The 13,504-nt window shown below is 38.4% G+C and overlaps 1 protein-coding gene across 1 annotated transcript; it reads right to left on the reverse strand.

Annotated features, from left to right (window-relative positions):
- Positions 1–10,171: 10,171 nt before the first annotated feature.
- adora1b (adenosine A1 receptor b) lies at positions 10,172–13,239 on the reverse strand (the record flags this gene model as incomplete). The annotated part of the gene is made up of 2 exons (XM_079238490.1): positions 10,172–10,970; positions 12,899–13,239. The coding sequence occupies 2 exons, from the start codon at positions 13,237–13,239 to the stop codon at positions 10,172–10,174; spliced, it is 1,140 nt and encodes a 379-aa protein (XP_079094616.1).
- Between the last annotated feature and the right edge of the window lie 265 nt (positions 13,240–13,504).

Here is a 13,504-nt window from a genome sequence, read left to right on the forward strand (position 1 = left end):
TCATGGGACCTAACCAGACACTTCTGCTATTTCTACCCTCTCTATTTATATATATATGGCCTATATTTATATATAAAATCTTTGGTTCTCCTTTTTTCTTAGAAATTTGTTTCCTCTTTTCTGACAAGGTAAAACCAACACTAAAGCAGAAAAAATGGAGGAAAGCCATTTCTGTTCACTATCCTATATGATCAGGTTACTTTTAAAAATGCATTTAATAAGTTAGTTGTGAATTACAGTCAGATTTGTCAGACGTTTGGGAACTACCTGCTTTATTTCCACAGTGTTTGCTGATGCAACATCTCCAATGGCTTCATCTCCCAAATTACTCAATTGATATGTCTTTTGATGTTGCACCACATGCTTTTGGTGTTTTTTTCCCTGAGAGAACAGCATGCTTCTGTTTCTCACGCACATTTCTGCGTCATGACTTCGTGTGTGTATTAAAAACTTACAAAATGCAAACATATCCTTACTTCTTATTAAAAAATATATAAAAATATAAGGAGTTTCTCTGTAATATTGAGAGTAGGATGGCAGTGGCTTGTCTTGTGACCTGATGGTTGGCAGTTCGAGTCCTGCTCCCCTACGCTGCCGCAGCCCCGTGGAGGATTGTTCTCTGCGGACTGGTCCCAAGGCCTGGATAAATGCAGAGGGTTGCGTCAGGGATGGCATCCGGCGTAAAACATGTGCCAGTTCACCGGAGCGATGATTTGCTGTGAATAGTTTGTGAGTGATGACTAAATGCTGCTTTAGTACATATTAGGAAATGAAAAAATCAAAGTGGAGAGATATGTTTTCAGGTATGTGATAACTTATTCCAAACCTACATAAATATCTTATCATGCAATCGCAATTACTTAGTAGCTCGATCACATTTTCTGAGTTAAGAAAGTAAACAAAGCTTTGGAACAACCATACAAGCTCTTGTGTAATCATGATATATTAAATCATGCAAGTGCCCTATAGTTTTGACATTCTGATTTTAATTTAATGGAAATAAACCTCATTACGTTGGCTTTTAATGTGAGGCCACAGTGCCAACCACTACGCCACCGTGCAACCCCAGAATTTACTGCATATCTCTAAAACCTTTTTAATTTGCCTTTTATGGTAACATATGTCTATCAGGGAAGAGGGGGCTGTAACAATGCAGACCTGTGACTTACTGAGGAAATAATGATTGATGAGTCAAACATTTTGACATGCATCCTTCACATCCCCTATTTACAAATTTACTGTGCGTGTGTCTTAGATATGTTGTCATCTTCTTTTTATGAAGCATTACCACAAACACACATACACGCACACGTCTGTCGAGTTTGTCCCCAGTCTTAATATCATATGTCTGAGCTTGAAATAAGAATGAACATTATTCTACAATAATTGTTCACTTCTTTTACAAAGTCTGTTGGCATTCTGAGAAATGAACACAAATTACTTGTAGAAAATACACAAAAAATGTACTTTAGTTTAGATGTAGTTTAAGCACCTTTGATGCTTATTTATTTGGTTGTTCACAACATGTTTCAGCTACTTCTTCCAGCCACAAATCCCATTCTGACACGAAGTCCATCATTTGCTGCCTTTTTTTAAAGTAACAATCACAAGGTTATTTCTGTTATATGTGGTTCCCAAGAGCATCCCTAGTTCTCCTTTGGAAACATCTGCCACTGATTTCATATGGCGTCAACACTTTAATGAAAATGGCTCCATGCATTTTAACGAATGCCACATTTCATTTGGTTTTGCCACTCTGCTCCCAAAATTACATCTGGGCACAGAACCTTGAAAAATACACATTCTGCATGGCATCTTTCCCAAAAGTACACACAATTCTAGCCCATGCCCATTAGCAAACATTATGTATGCATATGAGTGGGCAAACTGTGTCATCACAGAACTGGATAATGTAGTAGAGCAATGAAACCATTACTGCTCACGTAGGATTTTTTTTCCTTTTTAATTAGGTTTACCATGTTTAGGACATATTTATGTTTTCCCTTTAGCTTTAAAAACATACAGAGATGCATCATGCTACAAAAACAGCCACATATCTGAGGCAAGTTCTGGGTGTTGGCATTTTAAGGTCAGTGGCAGCTTAGGGAGAAAACCCTATTCCATTAAAACTCACTTTATATCATGTTCTCATTTTCCTTCAATTGACCTAAATTCAGTGTTTACAGTTCAGTGCTGTATATCAAGTTTTGAAACTTTGTCCTTATTTGTGAGATGCCCTGTTTAGATTCAACGTATCTGTGTTTATGACCCATGGTATGTTTCTAGCTGGATGTTGTAAATGTAAAAATCACTTCCTGTCTGTTGCAGCTGATGTGGTTTTTGGCCAGCTCTCTTGTATTTTATGACGACTGGCTTGTTGATTTTGCGGTGGGACTGAGAGACTGTGCCACATACAGGGCTGTGACTGTATATGATGTGGAGAAAACGCTACCCAATCAAGTATCAGGTACTTTACCAGGCCTTGCTGATTCTGCAGTGCCTTGCAGTTATTCTGGGAATAGTTTTGTTTTCGTAACCAACTAAGCATGTTTTTAATCATTCTATTTGTATTTTCTTGATTTTTACTATAATAATAAAAAACAAAACCATAATGAAATTAATTCTTTATCTTATATGTTAACCCGAAATATTTGTAAACTTTTAAAAATTAACATTTATATATGTTTAGGTGATCCTAAAAGCATAAATAACAAAAAAAAACTGATCAAACCTAAACAGGAAACACAAAACAAACAAACAAATATACAAAACAGAACAAAAAAATAAATAAAACAAGCAACTGCTGGGCAGAAACAATGCAGTGACTTCAACTTTTTAAGTGATGTTTACAGGGCAGTTTGTCTACAAAGAGCCGTGTTAAGTTGTAGCCAGCTGATTGAGGCTGTAGCAGTAAAGGAGGTCATTGCTTTGACTCATTTTTCCTAGAGGAAACAGGCAGGAGTGTACTTCTGCCTTACCTATCACTTCATCAAATCCAGACTATTAGTCACTTCTTGGAATATTTCTATCTTAATGTGCAAACACAAACACACAAGCTGATGTGTTGAAAAGATCAAGAGAAAGAAAGAAAATTCATATTTAGGAAGAAGTCCCACCCTCCTTTGTATTAACGACCTAAAAATCCGTACATGATGAAAAACTTTACAGAAGGTAAAGAAACGGATTGTGCAATTTTGGAACAGTTGTATCACTTCACCCATCTCAAATTAGCTGATGATTCCCAGTTCAGTATGGGAAAAAAAGAAACTGTACCACACTGCCAGAAATTAAAGTACAGTGCCATGCAGAGCAGATGAAAGCTGTTAAAGCCTGCATGCCTTGTAAACCATTACTTCTTATCACTGTGTTCTTTCCTGTGCTGCCGTGGAGTCTTTTAGTGGCAACTACATACTTTCCTCTGCTTCCACTCAGGTACTCTACTGAATTGGGACCACTGGCACTAATGAGTGAAACAGGATATGACTGAGTTCTCAGACTGATGGCTGCATAGTGTAGTGATGCTCTCTAAAGCATAGCATGGATATGATCTTGATTCTAACAGTTTTGGTGCTTTTTTTGGGCAAGAAGTGGCTTCAGGAAGCAAAAATGTAAACTTTATTGTGTCTGACGGACACCAGTCTAAAATTACCATAAGGGAAACTATCATAAGGTAGATAAAGATGCCTTATATAGATAAGGGAAACATAAGGAACCACTGAAGTAGCAGAAGTCCCAGCAGGGAGTAAACTGAGGTTGTTGTGGTCATGGTTGGCATCTTAAAACCAAAGCCATCAGTCAAAGCCTGTGGGAGATAACATTTAGAGTGATACTATTGGGATTTTTGTAGATCATGTGTATTATATAGGCTACTATTGTTAACAAGCAACAGGCAAACTTAGCTGAGCGTCATTCACAAGGGCGTGGACTGCATTTGCCTGCTAGCGCAGAACAAGTTGAGGCAGGCGGGGTTGTGTTGGTTTTATGGTCAGGCATCTTTCTTCACCACCACTAAAAGCAAATTACTGCCAGTCATAAGCAGTGACTTTCATGGGTGGATGCCATCCAAAGGACAGCCACAGGGAGTGAAACCAGGGGCCACGACAAGAGCGCTGATTGCACCAAAAATTATTATTGCTTGTTTAACTGCACATGGGAGCAACGCCTTCATAAACTCTTTTAAAAGAGCTGTTTTTAAAAACTACCACAAAGAGGGGGGAAAAAAAGGCTCTGTAAAGGCCACCCCCGCCCCCATCCCCACCCCTGAAAAAGAATTTAGTAGCTATCCTTCCTCAAAATGTACTGTAAGCCTATTCAGCAGCTTTTCCAAATCACTGTTTCAGAAAATGGGAAAAGAGACGGGAAATTCCCCTCCTTGATAAAGGACAAGCAGCTGATAGCAGGTTAGAGGTGAGTCAAGCGCTGCTCTTCAGCTGCCTCTGCACACTTTGGTGCAGACTTGTTGAGGCAGGCAGATGCCTCTTCTTCTGATGTGTGTTTTGCTGGGTTTTCTTTTACCACATGTAAGCTTGTTGGGGGTTTGAACTCACATGACCTCAGATAAATGCAACATGTTCCTCCAGGAAAAAGACCCATTTGCTGTGGCATACTCTGTGCCAATTTTCCCGTAATGCAGCAAAACAACTTGAACCCTGACATAATGGTTTGTGGGTTGCACATGTGCATGATGACTCTGCAGTTGGGTCCAGTATAGCAGAATATCAGACACAGCATCAATAACATATTAAATATGTTTGAGGAGTAAAGCTGTAGACAGGATGCACACCATTCATTCATAATGTAAGTACACTATACTGATGCTCACAAGTGGGTCTAGTGGAAAAAGAAATACAATTTTAGGCATTGAGACAGAGTGTGGGGTGATCCTGTGTGGATGGGGGAACATTTTCTGAATCATACCTGCAAGATCTTTGTGATAATTTGTGAGTGGCTTCAAACAGTGCTCACATATCTAAAAAGATAAAGAAAAATATTGTTTATGATTGAGTTGGGTGATGAACTGTGTTTTTATCTTGTACTATAGATTCGTTAGAAGTGCATCTCTTGATTTAGTTTTCAACGCTTCTGAAATGTTTGAAAGACTTGTTCAGGTTACCCACAACTGTGTAAAAATGCATGTCACGTGGCAGTTACTTGTACGGAAAACATGATGAGGCATGTTTCATTATGATTTATTTAATATTATGTGTAATAATGTTTTAAATTATGTGGAGTTTTTTTTAAGCTCCTTTATCTCTGCACTGTGATTTAATGATATATATTCTTTCATTATGTTCATTAGTTCCTGTCACAGAGCCCTGCTCAGTTTTGGAACAGCCTTCAACTAATTTTTAATAAAAGGCTCTGGACTCTGAACTGGATTTGAGCCTAATTTGAGTCAATAGCAACTCTTGCCAGTTCCACTCCGTTTATTTAAACCATTGTTGTTGTTTTTTTAAATTTCATACCAGCAGGTGGCACTCTGTCACAGGGATCGCAAATGAGGCCAAGCAGAGGTAGAAATAAGACTGGTTCTGGAATTAGTGCCAAGTAAGAAAATGCAATATCAAGCTTTCACAGTCACATAGCCCACTGTCTGTGGAAAAGTTATAATTTTCCAAGGATATGAATTACACAGCTAACAAAGCAGCAAATCATCACAGCTCAACCTAATCCATAAAAAACAGTTTTATTAAACTCTGTGAGAAATCTCTTGCATCTTTTCTTTTTGCACACATGAAGCAGCCCCCCGTAATTTACCACAGCGCTTCAAGGCTGTGTTTTCCAGATAAATCCAGAAGCAATCATTTTAAATAAGATGAAATATTAATGCTGTTCTAATTTTAAAAGCCTGTTTGCTGAATTATTGATTAAAAGGGGACCAAAATTCCTTTTATTTACTGCACTCTGAAGCTGTGAAGAGTTTTCTCACATGCCGTGAGACCTCACAGCTAATGCTCTGAGGGTCAGGGGTCTCTTGAAACATTTTCTAACGGACTGCAAATAACAAAACAAAACAAAATGATTGATGACACAGTTTAGGTTCAGTTTGCAGAACAAAGCTGATGATGGGGTTTAATCTGTTGTAGCAACTGTTTAGCTAAAATGATGTAAATGTTGCACATCATTACACATTCCGTTGGCAACATTCAATTGTTACTAAATACAAAATTTCCATCTGCTTGATCTACCATTTTTAAAAAAAATGTCTTTTTCCAACCTTTAAATCGTCAAACTCATCACTTTGGCTGCAGCTTCTCATTAGCTGCAAAGCCAGCCTGATTTATTTTCATAACACAGATGAGTCAAACACAGATGCTCTCATAGCAAAGGCAGAAATCCCAGGCCTTGTTTTTCATGACTGATTGGTTGTCTGTGAAGTCATACATGTGGGACAATGCCAACATTAACTTCATGTAAAGGAGAATCATGTTCACTGCTGTACTGAATAACACCACAGCAGTGTTAAAAGCCTACAGTTCCTGGCCTCCTTTCAGGTCCCAACTGCCTGTGTTACAGCTGTTCCCTACAACAGATGTTGCAATGGTAAAGGTGTCTGACTAAGAGCTGCGTTTCCTGTTGTGGTAGCAGCACTTGGGGCACACAACACTTGCCTTATTCATGATGCCTGGATGATCAGAGCCCATGTAGATCAAAGCCGCTCCTCCATTTTTAATGAAAAAGCTCTTTACGGGGATATAAATATCATGGCATGCATTTTCCACTCAGCTTGGGCCTGTTGGAGCCACATGGGAGTGCTTTGGGGGATTGGTTCAGCAAATACAGAGTTATAATTGACATGAAACATGAGTGAAACAAACCAGCCAAGGAAATATTGATCCACATATGTGTGAGTCACCAAGGGCAAGTTCAGAGGTGTGGCGGTCACTTGCTCTCTTATTATCACAAGACTATAGGATATTATTCATTTATATTCTATATTTTTCTTGCAAATGTTTGTCAGTGCATTACAGCAACTGTAGTTTCATCAAATCTGAGGTAGCCTTCTCAGATTTACAGCTCGGTTTACTCAGAATAATAAACAGTAAAGAGTCCAATTTCACTCGTCAGGATGTGTGGTTAAGACCAAGATTAGCCTGCAGACACTTGGTCCCTGCAGGGAAGGTGACCTCTGCTGTCCAACAGGAAACACAGCGCCAGTGTTTCCTTCCCTTGTATGTATTATTTTTATCTGAAATCTTTTCCACTTGATATTCAATATTTCTTTACATTTCAGAGGATAAGAAGAGTCACAGGCTGAAATGCTGGTGCTTCACCATGTAAAACATGTTATTGAGCTTGGTTATACATGCATGAATGTTTTGTTGGTCAACAGTTACTAGACAAAATTGGGGGCACACAGGGTCCATCATCCTCGGTGTGGATTCTGGGCATGTATTATTGTATCTCTGAGGAGAATAAGTGATTCTGTTGACAGCTTGTGAGGAGACCTTGCAGACACAGCACAGAGTGAGCAGCCTTCACTCGGATTATATGATCTATTCAGGAGCTTCACATGTTCTCACATATCAAAGGAATTCCCATTTTGTGAGGAGAAATGGGTTGTCAGAGCCGTGACAACTCTCAACTGTTATCTAACAGCCACTCACAGCATTACTGTGCCACATTAATGAGAATTCTGACAGTCCTGCTGAGCAGCAAGGTACCAGTGCAATTTTGGTTTACCCCGAGCTTCGGGTTTATGATTGCTGTGGAATAATTGCAAGTCAGGAAGTAATGAATCATAAAAAGAATCACACAGATAGGAAAAAAAAACCCTTCTAAAGCGGCCCTTTTTTTCAGAACTCAGTGGCTTCACCGCTAATTTCTTTTACAAACCTTTGCTCCAATTTCTAAACTTGCAGTTCCTGATGCTTTAAGGAAATGTTGTGGCAGCAGGAATGTTAAACAATAAAAGTAACTGATATGTGAATACTAACACTTAATTGCACATTAAAAAATGTGCATTAACATATTACTTCAAAGGTGATTCCAATTATTGACACTTTGGTTTGAATGTAATAAAAAACTAAAAGAAAATATAAACAAAAAGAAAAACAAAAATTTTGCCGAACATTAAAAAGTCACCTTAAACAAAAAGATGAGAACTTAATTTATCTGTAAATATGTATGGTGCCGCAGCTTTAACTTATTGAATATATTGATTCTTTCAGGTTATAGCATTTTCTACTTTTTCTTCTGTAAATGATGTTTTTATTAAATTTTGTTTTTGCTATGTTTGTGTTGTGCTTATGTTTGTAATTGTACAAACGTGTAACACCCCAGAGTTGTATAGCTGTGGGTGTTGAACAAAAAACAGACTTTGACATCTTATTGTGGGGACTACATTCAAGCTCTGAAAAAAATGCACTTTGCTCAAACTTGACAGTAACTGCTCTTTTCTTCAAATCTTAAACAATGGCTTTGCATTATGACAAATCACAGCTTTATATTTTAACCAAAGTGACTTTTTCACTCTAAGATGTTTAAAAAAATATTTAATATTGCTGCAGTTAGTAATAGTTCATAAGCAGATATTAAATGTGTAGTATCAGCAATTTGCAAATTAGCAAGTGGATTGTTTTACATGATTTTATCTCAAAATGGACACAATATTTGGTCTAGCTTTCTTTCAAATACACATTAGGTGTTGGAAATCAGTTGATGAATACAATTTCTAATACACAAACTTGGATTGTGCTATCAGCAGTAACATTTGTACCAAAAATTTGCAATAAAATTATTAAGATGATAAGTGGATTTCACTCTTCTAAGATAATCAAAATGGCAAACAAAAGTTAAAAGAAATTATACAGAAAAATCACAATATTATACAAGATTAATCATTTTTACCTTTTAATCTTTATATTTCTGATGCATCCCTCCATGTACTCTATACACATTAAACAGACAAGTAGGGCTGACTGCTGTGAGGTTTCTTCCAGCTTTTATGCATCAAAGTGTTCACCTTCTCTCCCTGCCTGTGCTGTTTCAGACAGTTATAGAAAAATGTCAACCTTATGAGAGAGATTGTCTTAAATTTAGAAATCTTGGCCTGAACAGAGTCTGTACAAAGGAAAAAACAAAATAACATTACATTCTCATAGATTTCGTTTAAGTGAGTGGCATTTAAAGTAGTTATTAATCTACAGATATTCCAGTTTGGCAATATGTAAAATGTTGAGACTAGGGTTGTAAATAGTCACAATCTTCACGTTTTCATTTCTTGGTCAGAGAGTTCAGTCGTTTTCAGTCAAAATATCAAATAAGGCCATACCAGCTACAGTCTGTTGTGGTAAATGTTGATGATGTTTTCATCACTTTGGGAGGAAGTGGGGGAAAGCCCATTTTAACCACCACCAGGTGGGATGGAGACTGGACAAGCTGGAGCTTTAAGTGCATCTTGTGTTTTTCTCCCATGAGTAGCTGCTACAAGGCTCCTGCATGTAGCCTCTAAAATGTTAAATCCTCTCTTTGCTTTCATCTGCTTGTTTTGCATCTCTGTCCATCTCTCCTGCAATGGAAAACTGCTGTTGGATCAAGGAGGGCCTGAGGTCCAGTGGAGAGGAGTCAAGAAGTTAAAAAACCTTCTCTGCAACATGTTGCTACAAATATCTCTCCTGCGGTGCTACTTTCCTCTAGACATTGTTGTGCATTTAAGACCCTGAAGAAGAAACAAGGACTCACAGCTGTGCTGCTACAGTCTCATATTTACATTATTACATTCATATCATTTTGCCACTGTCAGTTTAAACATACACAGTATTACAGCAGCTAAGTTACCCTGCTCTATTGAATTTATAAGTAGTCAAGATGTTACTTTTATATCTGATACTGACCAAACACAATAACTACTATTGCACATTTTGTAAAGTTTACACAAACAGTTTCGCCATATTTAAACAAAACAGTTAAATTTAATGTTTCCAGTCTGTGACTAAGATAAACAGTCAAATGGATTTCCATTATTGCCAGTTTATCTGTATCCTCCCTACATGTTTTCATTTTGCATTGCCATTAAACTTTGAATGAACACATTCCACCTGAGGAAAGATAAATGAATTACCGGCGTTCCAGGCTGCCTCAATAGACAAGACATTTCGGCCCTGTGTTGCAGTTCATGCTTCTCATGAAGCTTATTGTGCACGGAGCTCAATCGGAGCTTTTCCTTTGCTTAGACTGCATTCTGCTCCGGTAATGGTGGATGTTCATTAGTTTCTTGAGGCATTTCGGTCTTTTGATCCTGTTGTGGCTCAGATGGAGGTTGCTGTTGCAGTGAATGTAATTTAAGGTTCTCCGTCTGAGTGGACTGGAGTGGTGAAGTCTGCAGTGGCATCAGATTAGGCATCTCCTTCCTGTCACTGTGCTGGAAATCCAAAGCCGGTGTGTCTTTGCAGCAGAAGTACTGCTGCCAAATTTTCTGGAAGGCTGAGCGGAACTTCTTAATGCGGAAAGCGTAGACGATTGGGTTGACAGCAGAGTTGCCGTGTGTGAGCAGGATGGCAATGTAGAGGAGGACCATGGGCTTATTGCACCCAGGACAGAAGAGCGTGATACAGTTGATGATGTGGAGGGGAAGCCAACTGACTGCAAAGAGAAAAAGGACCAGAGCAAGAGATTTGGCAAGATTTAGCTCTTTGTCATAGTACTTGTTGGGATCTGAGTGATTGGTATTGAGTTTCTTATTGTTCAACTGCTTGTGAATCATGTAGAAGATCTCTGCATAAATGACCAGCATTAGCAGCAGCGGCGGCAGAACCCAGCCAAAAAAGTTAAAGTAGACCATGTAGTCCATGCTGATAACATTTTCGAACTGGCAGGTGATAATGAGGTCTGCACTGATGGAGCCGTTCTGCTGGAGGCGCCTCAGGTTGTTCCAGCCTAACATGGGTGTGAGCCCCACAATGAAAGATACCGTCCAGCATATCACCACTGCCAGGCCGGCCCGTCGAGGGGTCACCACTCGCTTGTACCTGCAGGAACAAACATCATGTCAGCATTTTTCCTCTAAGCAATCTTCAGGCATGACTTTTTTCTTGTGACTTCATTTTTCTTTATGTCCTTGGGCTGCCAAAAGGTATGCGAATAACTAGAAAGATTTAACGAAAAGCCCTTGAATGCTTTCCAAATCGCTCCCTGCAATACATATTTCAAATAACTCAAGTCACGCAAGCTTTATCAGTAAACTTTGCACTTTGCAGTGTTGCTGCGCTTAATGCATCTTTTGTTGAGAGAAAGACCGAATTAGTCCAGTGTTACTTCCCAGTTTAGGCAGCAGCGTAGTAAAAACAAGCTATATTGGGGTGGCTGTAGTTCAGGTGAGGAGAGGTCGTCCTCCAACTGGAAGGTCAATGGATTAATTCCAATGCTTCCCCTGACTTCATATCTAAGTGTCCTTGGGCAAGACACTGGACCCTACAGTGCCCCCCTATGTACCTATCAGGGTTGTGTGAATGGGTGGCTGTGATATGTAAAGCACTTTGAGAGGTTGACATGACTGGAAAAGTGCCATATAAATACAAGTCCATTCACCATTTGTTTGGCACACTGCAGGCTTTACAGGTTTAAGTAGAGATTATCTTTTACATCATCCACTGTAGCGCATACAGGCAGGTAAAATGACGCAGGAGCCCTAAAATCCTATTAATGCTGCCTTGTCTTTGGACCAAGAAGTAAAACAGAGACTCATACTCGCTTAGAGGCAGAAATCAAAGTCGTTATCTGATCCAGCTCATACTAGAAAGTATGCTGGACAATGATTGGATCTTCTTCAGATTATCCTTGGTTGATATTTACTGTGTCTGATGTTGTTTTTGCGGAGGAAAAGTTTGCATTAAGATAGCCTAACCTTTGCTGAAAGGTAGCCTGAGGGCAAACTGGACCTGCAATTTAGCACTAACGTCACAGCTGTCATGTGTTGGATTAGTATTGATTAAGGGGCAGATATGTTAACTTAGGTTTGTGTCTGAAGAGCAACGAGAAATAGAACCTGCCAGAAGAGATCAGATTCTAATCTGACAAGAGTGAGTAAAATGGAAAAATGGCTAAATCAGTCATTTTGTTGAAGAACTCTTATGTTACACTGATCCTGGTTTTGTAAAGAAAAAACGAAACAAATGTATATGTATATATATATATATATATATATATATATATATATATATATATATATATATATATATATATATATATATATATATATACATACATATACATGTGAAGCATTCTCACTCATCCTTTAATGAAAATAGACCACAATGTAAGCTAAAGCTACAGTTTGTGTAACAAATTGCAGTCTATTACTAGCAGTTCTTATCTAATCAGCCACTCACACCTCTGACGCATGATGGACTGTGTACGTGTGCTACTAACATAAAGGGAGAAAACTAAACATCACTGACCCCAAACTTGACCCTTTTTGTGCAACTTGACAACACACAGGACATAGTAATGAAGCTGGTGGTAGATCAGCACACTTTTCATGTTCAGAAACAAACAATATAAAAGTATCTTAACGAGTGAGACAAGACCTTTGTAGAAATCAATATTCAGGAAGACAGATGCTGGAGCTTCTATTATAGGCCTATATATATATCTATATCTATCTATCTATCTATCTATCTATCTATCTATCTATCTATCTATATATATATATATATATATATATATATATATATATATATATATATATATATATATACATATATATATATATATATATATATATATGTATATATGTGTATATATATATATACATATATATATATATATATATATATATACATAAAACAACTGAAACAGCAAAACAATCTTAACAACCACCATCACTTCAACAGAAATTCTTAATAGTATGTCATCAAAATCCACATGTCGTATGTGATTCGGGGAGAACCCTTATTACCTGGTCGGGATCTTGACCCTAAGATAGCGGTCAATCGCGATAGCCAGCAGGGCCAGGATTGAACTTTGAGTCAGCACCAGCACCGTGCACGCCACGAGCAGGCAGCTGTAAAAGTGAGTTTTAAGTCCGATGCTGATGGTGATGGCCAAAGGGATGACGAGCGCCCCCACTGCGATATCCGCCAGAGCCAAGGAGACTATGAAACAAAATGTGGTATCTCGCAAGGATTTATTAATTTTCACCGCCCAAACCACCATCACGTTCCCGACCACAGAGGCGAGAGCAATCACCACCTCCATTCCTATGTAGAGTGACTCGGCTGATAAAAGTGCTCCGCTCATCCTTGCTGATGATTAACCGATCTCCTTGATAAGAAATTATTTCAGTGGTGCCAACAAAGCACTTCCAGTTTATTGTTCTTTTTTGCTCTACAGTGTTTTCCAAACGATGTGTGTGGGTTCATCAGCTGAAAGTGTCCTCATTTTCTTGGCCATGAGCTGCAATTCGGAGGCAAAAAAAAAAAAAAAAAAAAAAAAAAAAAGAGAAAAATCCAGTTATTATGAAGAAAATATGCGCGTTAACCAGCAGCTGAAAGAGAGTTTTCCT

Source organism: Telmatherina bonti, assembly GCF_933228915.1.
Source record: "Telmatherina bonti genome assembly, chromosome: 4".
Taxonomy (NCBI): Eukaryota; Metazoa; Chordata; class Actinopteri; order Atheriniformes; family Telmatherinidae; genus Telmatherina; species Telmatherina bonti.